This window comes from Vidua macroura, chromosome 3 (genome assembly GCF_024509145.1).
Source record: "Vidua macroura isolate BioBank_ID:100142 chromosome 3, ASM2450914v1, whole genome shotgun sequence".
NCBI lineage: Eukaryota > Metazoa > Chordata > Aves > Passeriformes > Viduidae > Vidua > Vidua macroura.
The window spans coordinates 70350768-70371800 of record NC_071573.1 but is presented as its reverse complement, the minus strand read 5'-3'; the positions used below and the strand labels follow the sequence as shown (position 1 = coordinate 70371800).

The following is a 21033-nucleotide window of genomic DNA, read 5'->3' as shown; positions in this document are numbered from 1 at the left end:
GAAATGGAGGGAGAAAATAAGCATTAAATATAATTCTAAGGGGAGAAGACAGCACATACTACTCTTAAGCACTGCTCAAAAGAATTGAAAGGTTTTGTAATAATTCTTTTCCATAGATGCTACAGGGAAGTTGCGTGCTTGGGATAGGGAAAGCAGGGTGATTCATGAGACTGCAAGTGGGAGAGCTGGTGGAGAGTGAGAGGTTTTAATAGCCACCTGGAAGGTTAGCTTATTCCCATTAATTTTCAGAAGAATTTTTGGAATACAGTCAGGGCTTCTCTCTCCTGTGCTTGTGTAAAGACCGTTTCTACAAGTTTTTTTATTCTAGCATCTAAACAAAACCCAAAGTCCTATTCATGAGCAGCTATTAATAATTGCTTAAAATAACACTTTGCAGAAGTGTTCTAGTTAAGAATGTGTGGCCTACAACAAATTAGTCTCACAATTTCAGTTAAAGAAAATATTTCATATTTACTGGTTTTAAGGTAATAGCAGTATTGCAGTGCTTTATAACAGTATTGTACTTAGTACTGCACGTGGTGCATGTGATTACCTGGGGGGTTGTGACCACGCAAAATGCTGCTGAACTTGTTCTCTGCAATAGCTGCAGACAAGATTCTCAAGTATTTGTACAAATAAAACTGATGAAATGAGTTCAGGAATACAAATTTTAATAGCTCATGATGAAGTACTGCCTGTGGTACTGATAGATCTTGCAGAAAAAATTACCTTCCATGTAATTTTAGAGGAATGTACTTGAATGAGCTACTACTATTTGTTCATATTTTCTGTTGATGGCTTAGATACCGAAAGAGAAGCTAATGAGTTCTTGAAGATTTTTATTTCATCATTACAGGAGAAGCCATGAACAATGGAACTGCTGCAAAATTGCATTTTTGTCTGTTTCCTCTTGTTTTCCATACTTAAAAAATAAGATATTTATTCAGTCTGGGTTAGTCCTGGGTGAACTAAATGCACGTCTACTTAGGATTTAGTAACTAGCCTATGAATTTGCATTTACAAATCTTGCTGCTGGAAAGCATCCTAATAGCTATTCAAATTATTTATGCTTTAGGTTGAAATCACATGTCTTCTGTGAATTTTGGTTTATAGTGATTATTTCATTTGAGGTTGTCAGAGAGAGATCATAATGTTGTCTGAGTGCAGAAGAGCCACATTTTAAACTCTCACTGTTCATGTAAAGCCAGGAGTATGAACACCCACAGGTATCTATGTCCCTAAGGGCAATCGAGCGTTCCTCAAGTGAGATACAAAGGAATAAAAGTAAGAATATGATCAGGACTTTACAGCTTTCTTCTCTTACTGTAGTATGTCAAGATACAGTGTTTATGTGTCATTCTATCATGGATTTCCATTGCTTATGGTTTGTTTTGTTTCAGCCTCTTGGAGCCAGCGACTATTTGGAAATATCAAAGCATTTTGACACAGTGTTTGTTCGTGACATACCACTTCTTACAATAGCAAAAAGGACACAAATTCGTCGTTTCATTACTCTTATCGATACCTTTTATGAGCATAAGGTGAGAACCCAGCCTTTCCTATATGTATAGGAATAATATTGGGAGTCCTAAAACTGACTGTTACTATTGGTTTGAAATAAGGCTTTCTGTAGAAATGGTTTGGAAAACATAAGCAGTATGAAGTAGTGCTGCAAAGAAACATCATTACAGCTCCCCCCCCAAAAAAAAAAAAAAAAGGTGCCATTTCAATAAAGGCAAATAAACAGATTTTTTTTTTTGGTTGTTTCTGTGACTATTAAGCATGAGCATAAATATAAGCCTGAGCTCATTTGCCTTTTTTGAATGGGGATGTTCTTTCCTAACCAGGAAAACAACAGAAGCCATGTCATTATTTTAATAATGAAAGATTGTGCTGCCAACTGTGCTGGAGTGAAATGGAGGTTTTTAGATTTTAATCTGTACGGGCAGTTGGTCAGGAATCAGTGCCTTTTTGATCAGGAAAGAGGAGTTAATAGCACAATTATATCATAAAGTTTAAAGGAAACAGTCAGTGTAGGCTTTAGATTAGATTGCAGAATTGCTCATGGAATAATAATGATAAATCCACTTTGTGTGGATTTACAGAGATTTTCAATCTTGGAAGCAAAATCAGCATAACTAAAACAAAGGGAAGTTCCTGTTTAAGGTGATTTTTTTTAAAGTGATGCAAGGTTTGAAACACTTTCTTATATGGGATTATATTTGCACACACTTAAACATTTATGCAGTTGGGAAGTTGAGGTTGGTTCTTAACAAGAATGTTCTTGGCATGGGTTGTTGATCAGAAAGGCCCCAGCTCAGCAAGGTGTTGAACTAACTCAGTGTATGACTAGTCTCATTCAAATCAGCCAGATTCAAATCAGTGTCATTCAAATTAGCCAGATTCTTTATTCTTTATGGTTGGAAAGTGGACATTTGCTAAGACAATATGCTAATATTAAACTAATGTGTTAGAAATAGGGGGATGGTCTGCCCTGTGTTTGTGCTGTCAATATGAATTGCAAGCAGTCACTTTCTATTACTCCCTCCACAGGAAAAACAAAAGGTTATACTTCCATCAAAAGTAGTTTGGAAAAATAACTGAGTGTATTTGTGGATGCCTGTCCACAACACAAACATCTTGCCTGTACGCTCTCAACAAGAGTCTTCTTCTATAGTATTATTTCAGTCTGTCTTCATTGCAGCCCCCATCTCTCATTGCATGTTGTATCTCTTCCCAGCAGACGTGAAAACAGCATAATTATTTTTACTAGCAAATAACTTATTAGAGTAGCACAGATGAAAGCAAGAAAGGCTTCACTCAGTTATCTGGGAAATTTGGAATGTAAGTATTCTTTAAATAGTGCCGTGTATCTACCCACTGAGAGGACTCTCACTATGGGTGAAAAATAAGCATTGCTTACTATACAGCTGTTATTTTAGAAAGTAAACTTTATGGTGAACTCATTACCTGTGTAGCAGATATTCTGAGTATTTGATAGCACAGTTCTTCTGTTCTTTGAGTAAAAGTTACATCCATTGTTATTGAGAAAAAGATCCTGTAAGGTTAATAGTCCATCTGACTAAGGTAAATTTGTAACAGCAGTCCTAATGAGAGAAAGGAAGAACATTGGGAAAAAACCACTGATGATTTAACTTGAAGTTTGCTGTGCATAGATGGAGTATTTTATCCCATTCCTGTAAAGTGCAAGGGATGATAGGATTGCCTGCTCTCCTCCTCTCAGGTGCGCATTATCTGTTCTGCAGCAGCTCCTCTCCAAAGCTTGTTCCTGGTGAAACATGACACTGGTGAACTGCAGGACAACAGAGTGTTGATGGATGATTTGGACTTGAGCCAGGTATGTGATTTTAACATCATCTTCCTTTTGTAACAAAATTGGGTTTAGTCTTATTATTGCAGCAGCATTTTAAGAGGGGGAATCAAGAAAACATTTAACTATTGATATGCTGCTTTCTTGCAGTGTCTCTGTCACTCTCATAATTACATGTTGTGCTACTTATTCATAGTCGAAGAAAATGTCATTATATGTAGAACCATTTTGTGTAAGTTTTAGGGTCATTTTGAATATTAAATCATTATATCTGTTCAGTCATACATGAAAATGCTGATTTAAGTTTAGCACCTACATTTAAAATACAGAAATAAAAGATGGTTTGTTCTACCTCTCCCTAGACTACAGAACAGTACTACTTTGCATGTTGCTTATTCTGTTTTTCTATGTAGCTCAGTTATTGCTAATGACTTTTTAAATAATTTGTTTAAATTGGTGTACAATTAGTCAACAAAAAAGGCAAAGTAGATGGTTAACCTGTTATTGTGTTGTTTTAAAACCAAATTATTCTTTTTGCTGTATTCCTTCAGGGGATTTTGCTGGATTACTTCAGCACCTAGCTGAAATAGGTGCTTTTCTTTAATTTTTGGACCTCAGTTTTAATTTTTTGGTGCCATGCTGCTGTCTTTGTTTTGTCAAAGCCTGTAAAGCACTAAGCCTTAGGAGTTAGACAGGATGCACTTCAGTACAGCCATGAGTCTCACAGGTGTGTGGTACTGTTTTTGTGTATTGATGTAGGATTCTGCCAAAGGACTCTCCATGTTTACAGGAGAAGAGGAAGTCTTTGCCTTTCAGCGTACTGTCTCACGGCTCACAGAAATGCAAACTGAACAGTACTGGAATGATGGGGACAGAAGCAAAAAAACATAATTAAAAGTTGAATGAAATCACCAAGAAGTAAAATTACAGCATGAAATCATCAAGAAGAAAAAACTGGAAAAGCTTCAGAAAAGCACTGGAAAGCTTCTTAGCACAACTTGAATAATAATTGCACTTTATCATCTGGACCATGTTTTCTTTCATCAGTCGTTTTTTGAGTTTAAGACATGAGGTCTCAGTTATTTGTCTGTACCACCAGTGTGTGGATATGTGAAATTTTGCCTTCATTTGTTCTTTTTCAAACCTGTCTGGCTGTCTGGCTCCATACAGTGGTGGTGAATGGAATTACCTCCAGCTGGTGGCTGATCACCAGTGGGGTCCCCCAGGGCTCAGTATTGGGGCCAGCCCTCTTCAATATCTTTATGCATGGTATGGACAAGGGGATCAAAGTGCGCCCTCAGTAAGTTCACAGATGACGCCAAGCTGGGTGGGAATGTTGACCTGCAGGAGGGTAGGAAAGCTCTGAAAAGGGATCTGGACAGGCTGGATCAATGGGCTGAGGCCAGTTGTATGAGGTTTTACATAGGCCAAGTGCCAGGTCCTGCCCTTGGGTCACAATAACCCTAGGCAGCACCACAGGAGTGGCTGGAAAGTTGCCAGGGGAAAAGGACCTGGGGTGCTGGTAAACAGAACATGAGCTAGCTGTGCCCAAGTGGCCAGGAAGACCAGTGGAATCTCAGCCTGTATCAGCAGTAGTGTGGCCAGCAGGACCAGGGCAGCAATTGTCCCCCTGCACCCGCACTGCTGAGGCCTCACCTTGAGTGCTGTGTCCAGTCTGGGCCCCTCAGTACAAGAAGGACATTGAGGGGCTGGAGCGAGTCCAGAGAAGGGCAATGAAGCTGGTGAAGGGTCTGGAGCACAAGTCCTGTGAGGAGCAGCTGAGGGAGCTGGGGGTGTTTAGCCTATAGAAAAGGAGGCATGGGGAGACCTTACTGCTCTCTACAGCCACCTGAAAGGAGGGTATAATGAGGTGAGGGTTGTACTCTTCTCCCAGGCAAACCAGGATAAGAGGACACAGCCTCAAGCTGTTCCAGGGAAGATTCAGGTTGGACATGATGAAGAATTTCTTCACTGAAAGCGTTGTCCAGTATTGGAACAGGCTGCCGAGGGAGGTGGTGGAGTCACCATCCCTGGAAGTGTTTAAGAAATTGCTGGACATGGCACTTAGTGCTGTGGTTTATTTGATAGGATGAGGTTTGGACAAAAGTTGGAGTCGACGATCTTGGAGTTTTTTCCTAACCTTAATGATTCTCTAAAATATACCTTTGATGTTCAGGAACTTTGATGGGATTAGAATTTTTCTGGAGAATTGGCCTACAAAGTTAATGGGCTATGCAGAGTCATTTTATGATGTCACATGAAGTGGGCACTTCAGTGATGATGCACTGTTTCTGTCATGTACAATGCTGCTTGCACAAAAGAAAAATCAAATGCTTCTTTAAGAAACTCCTGATAGTGTCCATGCTAAAATCCTGTAGCTCCTCATCAGTGTGTTCTGGTTTTGTATTTTTTTTTCTATTCTCTCTTATGCTGACATTCAGGCTCCAGGAGTTTTTTTTTAATCAGACTGTTGCTCAGTCTGGTTCATTGAAAGCTAATGGTTTTAACCAAGAGAGAACCCTGAGGAGGAGCTTTGAGGTACTTGAAGCTGCACAGGATTAAGATCTAAGTAATGGATGGGAAAAGAGACCTTGATAAGACAGGGAATGCTGTAACAAATAAGTGCAAGTTCATATTCTTCCTAAAATTTGTGTCTCTTGCAAGCCTGGATACGCTGCTTCTACACCAGTGACATCTCTACCCTCAATTTTCTTATGTTTCTTCTACACCAAACCTTCCACTGCTGCTGACACACCTGCCCTGATCTGGGGGGAGCAGTACTCAGTACTACTGAGGCAATTCATCACGTTACCATAGGAATGTGTTTTATGGAAAAGATAGGATAGGAACTGATACCTCAAGACACATCACCCATCCTCATGTTTGTAGTTGGAAACTATTTTAGTTGAAGATGCAGTGGTGTCATTCTTGATTTTAACCTAACTGAAACAAAACATGGTATGGTGTGTATTGGCATATTGTGTATTTTTATAAAGTAATCTTAAGAGCATATTTAGAAACTTTGAGCAGAAAAAAAACATGTAGATAGACTGAAAAGATTGCCCTCATGTCCTAGGGAAGAGATATATAACACATTGTCCCCAACTTTGAGAGGTTTTTTTGGATTTTGCAACATGACCATTTTCTGTCTCTTACCAAATTGTCTCCCATCACAATGACAAAAAGCTTTTAAAAGGCCCTTCTGGACAGTAGGGAGGGCTGGAGAGATCCTATGCACTTATTTTTGTTAGGGAGCCACATGCTCAATTCTGGTTTTCTGTTCTGATCCCTTTTGTTTGTCCTGGAAGTCACTTACACTGGCTATACCTGCTCTTCAAGTAATTTTTAAAGCCTGTATTTATAGTTTGCAACTAATGGAACTGTATTATTATTCCCACAAGGGTGACTACCATGGAGAATTTTAATGCGTATTTATGAAACCTCCAATCAGAATACATTGTTTATACTTAAGAATATCCAAATAATTGTTGTATGCTTTCAGAGATTTGGATTAGGTTTCTCATCTGAGGGACTATTGACATTCATGCATGTGTGTCTGTATATACAAACACATATGTATATTTAATTTATACATGTACATATAAATCTAGATAAAACTAATATATATAATTTAAGTGTGTGTGTTTCTGTATTTATATGTGGCACTCTATACTTATCAGCCTGGGACTGTGCTGATAACTCTCCTGAAGCTTCAACCTTGACTTTTTTTGAGTAGCATTCAAATGCTTCCTGCCTTGAACCAGAATGTGTTGTAGGAAAATGGGAGATGGCAGTAGATAATCTAAGGCACTTTGCATCTGGATATGTATTTACATTTGCTTAAAACTGTTCATGTGTTTAGCCTGTATGTCCTTCTCTGTCAGGTGGTATAGGGGAAACGTGTAATCTTGCAGAACACAGATGACACGTCTGGGACATATGGGAGAGGAGGTCCTGGCAGGTTCTTCATTCCCACAGAGACTGTCTCAGGCCAGGGAAGTGAGGTGTTTCTCCACCGTCTGTGTGGATGATGACGAAGCTCCTTTAACCACAGGACCCCTGTTTGTGTTCAAACTGCTGCTGCTTTGCCCATTGGTATTTGAAGTTTTTCTGCAGTCTGAATGCACACCCCAAACTCAGATACCCCAAGGTTTTGGAAGCTCCTAAATGCAGTGGGACTGATGTACCATTGAAAGCCTCTAAGGATATAGGTAAGCTCTGTGAAAACACAGGAGGGAAGTCCTCCAAAAGCTTCCAGAGCCAGCACCGTTTCCAGGACATATTGCTAAATAAAACCATAGTGCAGTCTTTCCTTGGCCAGCAAGGAATTTGTCTCTTGGGAGTCCCTGATAGGTACTACCAATAATCAAGGAAAATAAATGGGGAAGATTCTAGAAGTATTTTGAGGCTGACAACAAGAAAAGTTGCCTAAATTGCTGTGCTGTATTTGTGATTGTGATGCAGAGGGAGGTTTGCCACTTTTGGGTCAGGTCCACAAGGAGAAATTTATTGGACCGGTTTCTCAGCCAGCCCAGATGCCAGGGCAGAGGGTGCCCCAGTAACCACAGAAGCAGCACATTTATGCCCATCTACCTCCCTGAAGAAAGTGAGGCCTTATTTGCTGATTTTATGATGCTGTAGCATGTATAAAGCCATGTTCCAGTGCTGAGTTGGGGGTACTGCTTCTGGGATCAGACACCTTCCAGGCAAATGGTGCTGGCCAGAATCTCACTGGCTATCACAGACAAGAGTGGTTTTGTTGTGCCCCAGGGTGCTGGGCCACCTGTGCTCCCAGCTGTCCTGTCCCCTGCTGCCTGGCCTGCTCCTGCTGCTGTGAGACAGCAACAGTCCATGACTTTATTCCCACATGAAGAAGTTGTATTTGCCAAAATGTAAACAGTGAGATGCCTGTGACTAAATTATGGACGCTTCATAATAGCCTTAAAAATTGCTGGATTTGTACTGGATGCTTCTATCCAGAGTTTTAAGTCCTGGCTTTTTAGGTTTTCCTTAACTTGAGAATTCATGTAATCTCAGATCTGCAACAAGTTTTTATTTCCTTTAGTTGTTCAGCAAACATTATTGACAAGTTATTTTTAAAGGTCTTTTCAAGTGACCTTTATTGATGTGGTATAATATTTTGCTGTTATAGGAAGTGAAATCCTGGGGATTATGGACCATGTGAAACACTTCATGTTTTCTAAAGGCCACAACCTGGCTGAGAATCTCTCAACTAACTTCTTTCAAATATTTGATTGACCAAAAAATGTTCACAATGCCCAAAAATTTAACTTCTTTTTTTTTTTTTTTTTAATAATAAATAGTACAATTCTGTCTTTCAGAGTTACTGGTTTTCAGTATTTGTTATTGTGCAGATTGAGGGAGCAATTGCAGTATTTTGGGTAGAACAAGACAGCCTTCCAAAGGCTTTGTAGGGATTGAAGATGCACTTTTTGCTGTTGCTGGTTTTTGCTCTGAAAAGGAAAACCATTAATGGTTTTTCTTTTAGTAAAGGTGTTCATCACTACAGCTGGATAGATGTCACCTATTTTGCAGCAATCTAAACATGAAAAAAAGCAACCCACCAGGTTTCAAACAGTGCCCAGCAGGGTCACCAGCCACGTAACAAGGAGGAAGAACAGTCTCTCCATCGTGACACAGCTAACAGAATTAAGATCCAGGATTTTTCTTTCTGCAGTTTTCTGGATCTGAATATACCTGGTGCCTCAGTTTCCCAGTTGATAAAATGGGAATGATATTACTTTCTTACTTGCTAACTCTGGCATGCTGCCAGGCTTCCTCATTAATATTCTAAGATGCTTGCTGAGGCTCTGGGATGAAAATACTTCAGTAAAGTATGTAAATAGTGCAAAAAAATAATTTAGCTACTCAGAGTGGATTAGTCGCCTTGTTTGGGTTACAGAATTAATGTCATCCACTAAACACCATGTGCCTCTTTGTAGTGATTTTGTTTTAATTAATGCATCTATTTTAAGAATCTATTTAAAGAATTAGAGATTTATGATTAAAACTGTAAACCATTTGTGTAGTTTTTCTTCTACTTGTAATGACAAATTTCCTATAAGATTCATAACAATCTCATATCCTATACATTTGAAATACAGTGGCTTTGTAAATTCTGTTGGGATTTCCCTTGTATACAGAGAATATTTTTTAAAATATGTCATTTTGAATCTAGTATATTACAAACTGAACACTGTCAAATCCATCTGTTATTTGAGAAGAATTTATCTTGTAATAAAGAAAAATTAATAAATCCAGATTTTATAAACTTGTCACTTATTCTAATTGTCACTTGTCATATATGCTGATTTTATATATGTGTTCTGGATAGACAGACCCACTGTTAATTAGAATAACAAAATGTTAAGGGGTTGGAATGGACCTTTCAGATCATCTAATCCCAACCTCCCCTGCCATGGGCAGGAACACCTTCCCCTAGACCAGGTTGCTCAAGATTTCATCCAGCCTGTCTGGGAACACTGCCAGGGATGGGGCATCCACAGCTGCTCTGGGAAACCTATTCCAGTGCCTCACCACCCTCACAGTAAAGAATTTATTCCTAATAGCCACTCTAAGCCCTCTCTCTTTCAGTTTAAAGCCGTTCCCCCTTGTCCTGTCACTACATACCTTTATAAAAAGTCCCTCTCCAGGTCTCCTGCAGTGCCCTTTTAGGTACTGGAAGGTGCTGTAAGGTCTCCCTGGAGCCTTCTCCAGGCTGAACAACCTCACCTCTGTCAGCCTGTCTCTATAGGAGAGGTGCTCTAGCCCTTTGGTCTTCACGACTTAGTGTGATTGTTTTTTCTTAGATCTCTGTATCCAGGGGGCAAACCTGGACTGGCAGCCCTGGCAGTTTCTGGCCATGTGGTTGCCTGCAGAAGCTGTAGCCATTGCCCTACACATGGTTCAACTTTTGGGTTGGAATATCCAGGGCTTGTCAGAAAGGTCCTCCTCCAGAAGTAGTTTATACTTGTCTGCCTCAGTTACTGCTGCCAGCAGCCCTAATTTTTGAGTTTGGAACCCTTTTTTCCACCTCTTTGGCTCTTTGCTCCAACAACTTGAGGGTGAGACAAAATAGCTGTATGCAAACCGCAATTAAAATGCTTCCCCCCCCATAATTTGGGATTCTTACTCTTGAAGATGTGCTTTTGCTGTCAGCCAATTAGTTGTGTGGTTAGTTGTCACAGGTTTTGCACAGCTTAGAGAATTGGCTGGGGAAGCAGTCAGTTAACATGGAGGCTGGCAGGGTCTGAGGATCACTGCAGCTCCCTTCAGTGCAAGTGCCCTGAGGGAGCACCTCTGGGTCCTGAGAACGGGAGAGCACTGCTGCAGCATGGCACTTCTCCATGGATTCCAGTGGCAGACATGCAGGTCTTGCTGGCAGATGGCAAGCAGTGTTTCACAGTTTGGACTTGAGAAACCAGGCATGTAAAATTTTTAGGCGGGGTTAAACTTCAGGTCTATTTCTACACCTTTTACTGCAAACATTATATTTTCCCCTTTCTTGAAGAGGGATATTGTAATATTGAAAGTCGAGCAAACAACTTGCTCTAGTATCTTGTTTGCAACATTGTGGTATCCAGTGTTTGAGAAGAGCATCCAGAATAGGATGTCTTACTCTCCCATTACAGATTCACACAGGTTTGTCAAGGAATAGGCTGTACCCTCAACAATGTTTGCATGCCTTGCCACTCATGGAAACATTGGACCCTTCTCCAGATCAATTTAGGATTCTGTTTTCCCTTCAAACATCCTGCAGCAATAAGCTGTCAGGGTTTAATCAGAAATTACCTCAAAAAAAAAAGTCCCTTAGCTTTGCTGCCTTTTCTGAAATTCTTCAAGAACAGGTTTTGACAATCTGCCTTTGCAGCTTTGTTTGTCCAGTGGATGCTTCTCTTGTGTCACCCTGATCCATTTCCTCTCAGAGATGAGCAATCCCCAACATGCCCACCTCTTGTCAGTGAGGATTGCTCGTCAATATTCTCCTGTTCTGTAACCTCATTTCTGATGGAGAAGCACAAGTTTTTGTGTCTCAGCTTCCCCAAGACCCCTATGCTTAAAGTTTCCTGCTGCTTGGCTTTGGCTCTCAACAGCTCTGGAACATATAAAATAGAGGGTGTGGGGTCTGGGGGTGCACCCATGCACCTGCAGAATGGGAGACATTTCTGACCCTTGGGTTTGGGGCATTGCCTGCTTTTGCCTCTGTGTCTGCCCAGAAGAGGGACTTGCAGTAGCAGTTCCTAGTGCGAGAGGAGAGGGAGGATGGAGCAGATGGAGGATGCAGGCCACTTGCTCCCTCTCCAGCCTTCTGCATTCTCCACATATTTGTAAAACAACTTTTGTTTTAAATTGAATTGATTTCTAAGAGAGCCATTAAAATACAGAAATGCTTCTCACTGACCTAGTACTCTGCATTCATGTTGGTAAAATTTTGGATGTGTTTCTATAGTCCTCCCGCCAGTTCTTTGTCAGGGTGAAGGGTTTAGTTGGCTCTGTTAATCCACTCTCTAGCTGAAATTGTTCATTTAAATAGTTATAAAAATCCACTCTTTTCCAATGTGAATCCTATATTCCCAGATTTGAGTACTGCTGCCAGAGCAAAGACTTCAAATTCTCTGAGTGCAACCACACTATGTCAGTCCAAAGCCAAATTGCAAACACTTATCCACAATTCCCCTTACTCAGCTTTAAGCTAATTTTTACAGCAGGCAACAATAGCCATAAAAGTATAGGGGAAGATCATTACAAGAGCTTAAGAAATGGTTAACTGATTTCTTCACAAGCTGTGGGATAATTCTACCACATTCTCTTATTGGAAGAAGTTACTTAATGTATTTTCAGCACATGGTTCTTCAGTGTCAGAGTAATTAAGAGCAATCAAAGCCACTGAAAAATGAAGTATGGAACAAAAGATCAAGTGATTGTTTAAGATGAAGTCAGCCAAACTAGGAAAAGTAAGTTCACAGACATGAAGAAAAAAGCTTTGAGTGCTCTGGTCTTTTACAATTAGCAAAGGCAAACACACTTGTGTAACTTTTTCTAGATGCAGTGATGGATAATGTTCAGGTCACAACATGCTGTGTTGGGTGGTGAGGTTTGTTCCTGCAGGCCTGTTAAGAGCATCACTCATGTCAGGTTTTTCCTGTAGCCAAGGTATGATGTGCCCAGAAACGCTTCCCTGCTAATCGAGGTTCACAGTCTGTAAACAGCTAACAAAGTTCCTCAGGGGGCAGGGGGAGCAAAGCTGGTTGGAAACATAGGCAGAGGACCAGTCTCCTCCAGTTGCAGTTGATATCTCCCAAAAAGTAACATTTCAGAGGCCAGTGGAGAGAGGAGCAATTACTGTCCAGCAAAATTACAATCTGAATGGGCTGCCATTTCCAGTGCTTCACAAGGATGGCTGTGATTGCTATAGAAACTTCTGAAAGTGAGACAGAGAGGTTTTCCAGCACTGGAAATTGCGAATGGAGAGGGTTAGACTGGGTGCAAAGCCCATTCAGTCAGGCAGCTGCCAATCGAGCCTCTTTGCCAAGTAGATTGTAGGAAATGCTGATGAAAATGTCCACGGAATGCACCAGGCAAATTAAATTTCAGTCACAGCCGCCTGGGCAGTTTTGGTGGGCAGACAGCTCCAGCCTGTGGTGCACCTGGGCTTGCTCTCCCCCTGTGGCCTCTCCCACGGCCACCTGCCCCTTGCACACAGGTACTGCAGTGATGCTGCAGCAGGGATGCTGCAGCCATGGCAGCCTAAGGAATTCAAGTGAGATGAGGTTTGTGGGGAAAGGTGGTAGTGACTGGTCTGGTAAAGGATGTCTGTGGGGGGGGAAAAAGCCAGACATCATTCCAGGTAAGGGAGCAGCATCCCTCCCCACTCCAGCTTTGACATTTCTCCCAGGGCACAAGTCCAGGAGATGAGGGCTGCTGCCATGTTCACCACCCTGTGACTGGGCTGGCACCCCCTGCCTGTCTCACCCATCCTACTCCCTGTGTTGGCATTTAAACAGGACTGCTGTCTTTGAACATTGCCTGCCAATCCCTTCCCCCTCCAAACAGCCTGCAGTGGACAGCTGAAACTCTTCCTTTGGGGCAGAACAGTTGGCAGTACAGCCAAAAGCCTGCCACAAACCACGAGACAAGCCTAAGCCTGAGGGAAGTGTTGGTGCTTGGAACTTCCCCTTTTCCACATTTTCAGCAGCATAGACAAGCCCCTGAAATCCCCTCCCACAGCCCATCGTCCCCAGCTTTGGTGGGACACCCAGGTACAGCTGCAAGTCCAGTAATGTTTCTTCTTAAGAAGCTGCTCTGACCTCCTTTCCATACCCCCACTCCCCAGCTCTTTCACCTGTTCTGGGGGAGGGCTTCATATCTTTTTGTGTTCATTGCTGGCCTTGGTAAAGCAGCTCATCCCCCTTCTGGCAGCAGGCTGGCAGCAGTTATTCCAGTGCCTCGCTCCCCATTGATCCCCTAAAGGAATGTTGGCATTAGGTTTTATCACCACCGTAGTTTCATTTCCTTATCTTTCCTGTCTCTCCTCAGCCTCTTTTGGCTTAATTCCAAGAAGTCAGCCAGAAGAGTCTCAGGCAGGTAAGTGCAGACACAGGTAACGCTGTGGCGCAGTCACATGGCCATTTCCCTCCTCCTCCACGAGCTGGGTGCAGCCGGTGTGCCAGGCTCAGGCAGCTTCGGTGCTGTGCCCCCCCTCCGTGTCCCTTCACAACAGCTCCACTTGGGACAGCTGCTTTTTCAGTCCTGCTTGGCTTAGAGGCAAAACAATAAAACCACTTTGTGAAGCAAAGGAATTTCTTACCTAGCTGTATTGCAGTTTCCAAATGTTCTTCTTAGGCTGTACTTGGAAAAAAATGTTTGCGTTTAGGTACACAAAATTATATGGCCTGCATAAATAAAAGCAATGAGATTTGTCTTGCAGCATAAAGGTGAACAACATAAGAAGGCACACTTATCAAATCCATGAAATGTTTGTTGTATGGATTTTTTTTTTCCCAGAAAAAAAAAAAGAAAAAAGCCCTTTTGGTAGTGAATATGATGGGTATTTTGGTTTAGTTGTGATTCTGCTCATTTACAATTCCTCAATACATAGTTCTTTAAAAGTCAGAGTGACTTCACTCTGTGCTCTCAGAGCACCTGAGGACAAATATCGGGACATCTGCTCAAGCCAGTGCCTGTCACTGCCTGCCCAGCCTTTTTACATACATTGGTTATGTGTTTTACTAACACCAAGCTGCTGCAGTACTGTCTATGTGTATATATTACATGGGCTCAAGGAGTTATGAATGGGTTCTGCAGTCCTTGTGGCCTGTAACTGCTCCCATAGCCACGAGTTAAGACTTGGTTAATGGATGCTAATCTGTCAATTCTTGACCAATTCAGCAAATTAGTTATTGACATAATGGAGAAATTATCTGAGTGTACCACAGCAACCGATGCTTGAGGACACCTCTGTCTGCTAGGGTTGACCTTAATAATTAACAGCTTTACCCACTGCCCCAGAGGTGCTTTATAAGGCAAGAGGCTGAAGGTTAAATAGCTTCTGTGCATCAGATGTGCTCATTACACCAGTATATCTATAATGGCTTTTCTGAAGCCACAGCAGCTTGTTAATTGATTGTTCTCATTTCATGGTCTTTCCAGGGGTCCCCTGTACCATTACAAAACTGCACCCTTGTCCTTGCCAGATTCCCTTTTCCTGTTCAGACTGTTCCTTCTCTGAATAGGGACTGCCTTCCATCCCTTTGCTTGCCCTTGGTGAGCTGTATGGTGCTGCTTGGGCACCCTCCATCCTACTCCTCCACCTCAGCTCTTCCTTCTTGACAGACAGCTGCCTGCTATTTAACCACCTGCCTCCACACCATAGCATCCAGGCAGCCCTGCAGTTCTCCCTGGTTTGGTCCAGCATTTATTTCAATTTTCCAAAATGAGGCACCAATGATGAATCAGAAGCAAAGTATCATAAGTGACTTGGTGTGGAAGAGCAACAAGGTTTGCAAGGAGAGCGCAACCAAGCAGGAAACCACCATTCATCAGTCACAGCCAGCATGGCTTCCTGAGGGGAAGGTCCTTCTTGTCAAACTTCATTTTACAACAAGGGCACCCACCTAGCTGATCGAGGGAAGTCAATTGATGTGATCTTTTTGAATTTCAGTAAAGCTTTCAATACTTTCTTTCACAGTATCCTTCTGGACAAAATGTCAGGCACACAGCTGGATAAACACATCATGCCATGGGTGAGCAACTGGCTCACCACTCAGGCACAAAGGGTTATAAGGAATGGGGTGACATTGGACTGGTGACCTGTCACTGATGGGGTTCCACAGGGCTCCATCTTCAGCCCTGTGCTCTTCAACATCTTCATAAATGACTTGGATGCAGAATCTGAAGCGATCCTGGGTAAGTTTGCTGATGATACTAAATTGGGAGGAGCTGCTGAAGCCCTTGAGGGTAAGGAGGTGCCGCAGAGAGACCTTGACAAATCAGAGGACTGGGAAATCACCAACCATATGAAGTATGAAGAGGGAAAGTGCCAGATTCTGCACCTGGGATGGGGCAACCCTGAATGTATGGACAGACTGGGTAATGAGAGGCTGGAAAGCAGTGCTGTGAAAAGGGGAAGAGGAGGGGCAGACACTGCTTCTCTGATCAACTACTACAGCTGGAAATAGAAAAACTTTCTGGGCTGAGAACACCTTTGCCAGCTCATTTAGAGCTGAAGCCATTGAACTGTTAATGCCACAAGCTCCTGCCTATGTCCCAAATAAGAAATGAGCTTCAGAAGTCTCAGCCTTTGGGTCAAAATCCACCAATGTATTTAGGTACTTGACTAGGGTGGAAGATTGACTTGACATCCATCTTTTGTAGGATGGGTCCCTACAAAAGAGAAGCTGGACTCTAGTCCAGCTGGACTCCTGTCTTTCAAACAGAAAGATGATTGAATATTTTTTGCATATTAACAGGGTAAGCTAAGGGTAAAAGCAGGGCAAAGTGAGTTTTAGCAGAGCTTCCCATTTCTTGGGTTAAAACAGACACAAGCTTCCATCTTCCTATTAACTTCACAGCTCTCCCATGGGAGATCCTCCCCCTTGCATTGTGGGGGGGGTGGTCTACAAAACCCTGCTGCACTACAGGTTCTGGGGAGATTTTACTGTTTCACTTGGGCTGAGATGCTCCTGTTGAAGGGAGATGTTAGGGAAGCTGTCAGGATTTGTGGGTCCCTCTCCTCTGACTTTGGTGCATCTACCATCAGTGACAACAGACAAGTTCAATGCTGTATTTTAAGTAAATAGAGGCACCACTGTTCCATTATCTAGGCAAAACAGAGAGTCCAGGCTAAGGCAGGATAAACAGTAAATTATCATGAAAGACTGACTGAGAAAGGAAAGCTAGCCCCTAGTTCTGCAGGAATACTTTTGTACTTGGGCACATCATACACCATCATCTGGCTCCACTCTGTGTTAGGATCTCTTCTCTTGCCTCAGGGGAGGAAAAATTTTGTTCCTCACCCTTTCCTAGAGGAGTGTGCATGCACTTGCATCACTCTCTCTTCAGCAGGCTGTTGTAGTAGTGCCAAGCAGGCAATTTCTCATCAACCACGCTCATTGCTTCTGCGATTCAGTGGCACTTCCAGCCAATGCATTCCCAGTTCTTCGCTCGTCTTCCCCAGGATCTGCACACGCTGACCTCTCTGATGGTAAAAAACTAGCAGGCTGGGGGTATTAAATCCTAGACTGGCAAGAATTTATGGGGATACCCGTTTTTAGGATAACAGGAGTATCCAGATAGCTCAGGTTCCCCATAAGACTTGCACCTGCTGGGGCTCTGGAAAGACATCCACTCACTCTGCAATCAGCCACTTCCCAGTGATAAAAGGGAATGCCTGCCTTAGGACACTGCTTTCGGCTTTCTCCTACCCTTGTCTGCAAAATCACAGAATCAGAATCGCAGAATAGCTCGGGATAGAAGGGACCTTAAAGTTCCCACGCCCCTGCCATGGGCAGGGACACCTTCCACTAGACCAGGTTGTTTAGAGCCCCATCCAACCTGGCCTTAAGCACTTCCAGGGATGGAGCATCCGCAACTTCTCTGGGCAAGCTGTCCCAGCCCCAGTTATCTTCCATATTCGAAATCTGCTCGGGAAAGCTCCCGCTGAAGCCCCGAGCGCCGCCGGGGCTGGGCTGAGGGCGGCCTGCAAGGCGGGCGGAGCCCACAAGATGGCGGGCGCGCTCCGCGGCAGCGCGGCGGGGGCAGCGGCCTGGCAAGGACAGGGTAAAAATACACCCCAGACTGTCACAAATACACCCCAGACTGTCACCGCCAGGCTGAGAACAAAGCCAGGCAAATACGCCGTACTAGCCTGGGCTGAGATCCCTTTCAGAAAGTTCAGTTTAGAGTAGAGAAGACTGAGAGGGGATGCCATTAAGGCTGTCTCGATGGCAGAAGCCAAGAGGATGGTGCCAGGCTACTTTCGGTGCTGCCCAGTGACAGGATGAGGAGCAATGGACATGAATTAAACACAGTAAGTTTCACCTCAACATGAGGTAGAACTTCTTTATGTTACTATAATAGGCTGCCCGTGGAGGCTGTGCAGAGTCTCTCTCTGGAGAGACTCCAGATCCACCTGGACATGTTCCTGTGTCACCTGCTCTAGGTGACCCTGCTTTGGCAGAGGGTTCAGACTGGATGATCTTCAGAGGCCTCCTCCAACCCGAAAATGTCTGTGAAGTGCTGGAAAAAAAAGCAAACCCAAAACTAAGGGAGATATCAAACAGCCACACTCCCAGCATGGGATACAGCCCTGTGTCCCATGTCAGGCAGGCTGGACACAAAAATGGGGGGCAGAGACGTCGTAAGGGGCTGCAGGGTGGCTGCTGGACAGGGAGGTGTGGGGCAGGTGGGCAGCAGAGCCTTCCACAGGACAGGGATGACCTAACCTTCACCATGATTTATGTTTTTAAACAGATGTGGTTTTAATACACAACCAATCAATTATAACTTGGTTTTGGTAAGAAAGGGCTTCCTTGAAATTGGGCTGCCATATATCACAGAATAATCTAAGTTGGAAGGGGCCCACAGGGATCATTGAGTCCAGCTCCTGGCCCTACACAGGACCATCCCCAAGAGTCACGTCATGTGTCCGAGAGTACTGTCCAAACTTCTTGAACTCTCTTGGCGCTGTGACCCCTTTCATGTTGCTTGATCCTATCCCAGCCTTCTCCCTGTAGCCAGATGCTGCCTTGCTCAAGCTGAATCCTCCCAGTCGTAGCACCAGCAGGATTCTTTGGTGCAGGGTACAGGGCATGTGTGCTCTCGAGCAAAGCCACAGGCAGGCCCTCAAAAAACCTTTGGAAGGCTTCTGCATGGCTACCTTGTGACACCACCTGGATCCCTGTCTCCAACCCATCATTTTTAGCATATATTTGGCAGCATGTTGCCTGGGTGGTGAAAGGCTGTCTCCACCCTGGGGTGCAGAAGTTCTTGGTGAGGGTCATTGCTGCCCCTGCATGTGGAGACTTTCTGGCAAATTGAGATGGTAGTGCCACCTGTTCCTGGGATTGAAATAATTCTGGGATGCTCATTGCACATACAGGTGTTCTTATGAGAAACGGTGAGTCGCACAATTTCAGGTGCAGCTGTGAATTCCCCACATTCAAGGGCAGCTGTGCTGATGAGTTGTATCTCCCTATCTCAGTGAAGAAATCTCTCTATTGTGGTTGTCTTCTGCTGGGATCCTCTTCTCAAAAAATCACAATATCTGCAACAGACTTGGAGGAGTCTGGCTTTTGTACAAGCCTAAAATCCCAATGCTGTGAAATCCAGAGCACTTGTAGGATTTAGCTTATGACAGGCTCCTAAAAAATACCCCCAGGACTATGCCTTTATAAAAAAAAATGGCCCTTTCTTGGGCTTACTATGGTTAAGAGCTTCAAGAAGCTCCCTTAGTCCTGTTCTTCCACCCCTTCATTATCAGTGTCTCTACTTCTCCTCCTCCTCCTCTCACAGGGCTCAGCTTACAGAAATCCTATCCACTGACATCCTAAGAGAATGTATGGACTATATCCTCTCCAAAAACATGAGCAAAGAAACTGGAAGGTACTAGAGGGGATGTGTCAACGTCTGTTTAACATTTCATGGGTTGTTGTTTGGTTTGGGTTTTTAAAAATTATTTTGTTGTTTGTTTTTTATCATGAGAGCAGCTCTTGTCTGCTTGGTCTTCCCCATGTGATTTCCCCTTCCAGGCTCATACCTCTCTTGACTGGTGCAAGCAGCTCCTTATGTGTTCAGGTTCTGTTCTTCAGAGGCACCAAACTTTCCCCCCATAAAATGCAAGCACTCCATGTGGCACTCAGGGAGTCAGGCATTTCAATGCCCAGTGTTCTTGCATACTTAAGTACATTTTAGGCTCTATTTCTTAATCTCAAGCGTTAAAAGATTGCTAAATTCAAGTGGAAAATATAAACGAGCTTGTTAAACATTGGTCCCTCTGTGGCTTCCCTAATGGAAGAAATTATATTGAGATTTTTTCAAGTCAAACTATTGCACAAGTACATTGAAGGCAGGTACATAAGAAGAGACCTTTACTGGAACACTTTGCCCCTATAAAGAATCTGCTGGAACAGAAGTCTGATGATATGCAGAAAAATTACCTCAGTGTTTCAAGTTTATTGGTCCATGTAGAGTGAAGAAGAAACAAGGAAAAAAAATCAGCTCCAATCAAGCATGCTAGAGCATAACCCCCTCTGCAGATCTCTTCTCATAACAGCCCAAGCCCATGAAAGAACTGGCATCAATAGATGCTGAAGCCTACTGAAGGCCTTTAATGTAGCAAGTCAATGAACTTTGATGGAGCTGGCTTTTCTGGAAAGTCAGCTGGATTGCCAGGGTAACCACATCACAAAAGGATGTAGGATGGAAGGATACAGACATTTGCTGAAAAGTTCTATGGGCTTGACAAAATTAAATGAAACTGGATGTCCTAGAAAACAGTTTTCACATTCATCATGTCTCTTGGCTGGATTCCACAGCATTACAGAAACATTTCTACAAGAATTGATTAATTTTCACATTCTGGGCCCTGGAGAGCTTCCCATGCTGCTCAGAATAGGTAGGTTTTTTGAGTACAGGCTTAGAGGTGAGATCTAAGCCGGTTGGGCAGGGCCAACATCCTTCAGTTACACATTACCATGCATATGACTGAATCAACAAGCTGAAAGGAAAGAGACTAAAAGGACTATCTGCTAATTTTATCCACATTTAGCAGCAGGATATGCATATAAAAGCAGATGAACTGTGGGGACAACAGTAAGCTAATGTGAGACAGAGAGCAAAGGTAAATCTTTTCTCTGAGACAAAGAATAACCTTCATCTGGCCAATGACTAAACAAATGGATCCAAGCTACAGGATAAGGTTAAAAGCAAAATCCATCCAGAGTTTAAAGAAGTTTCAGACTCATGGGTTCAGTTCAGACTAAAACATGGGTTCTTAAATTCTAAAACTAAATGTTTCTTAAAGTCTGGATGAGCTCCTGCCTGGCTCTGTTTGCAACTGCAGTCTTTACAGAAAAGCCTATCAGTGGCTGCAGGACTTCACCACTTCCATCACTCCAGCTAAATCCTTATTCTTCTTACATCCTCTGTACTTTCCTGTGCTGGAGCTCTTTGCTCATGCAGAT

General features: G+C 43.1%; 1 protein-coding gene across 1 annotated transcript in view; it reads left to right on the top strand.

Moving 5' to 3' along the window:
• AFG1L (AFG1 like ATPase) overlaps positions 1-9608 on the top strand; it is a 64721-nt gene extending 55113 nt beyond the window's left edge. Inside the window, exons 11-13 of the mRNA XM_053974088.1 lie at positions 1401-1541; positions 3245-3358; positions 4091-9608. Of these exons, the coding sequence (XP_053830063.1) occupies positions 1401-1541; positions 3245-3358; positions 4091-4222 (387 nt within the window). The 3' untranslated portion in view covers positions 4223-9608. The remainder of the gene's footprint in view (positions 1-1400; positions 1542-3244; positions 3359-4090) is intronic.
• The last annotated feature ends 11425 nt before the right edge of the window (positions 9609-21033 follow it).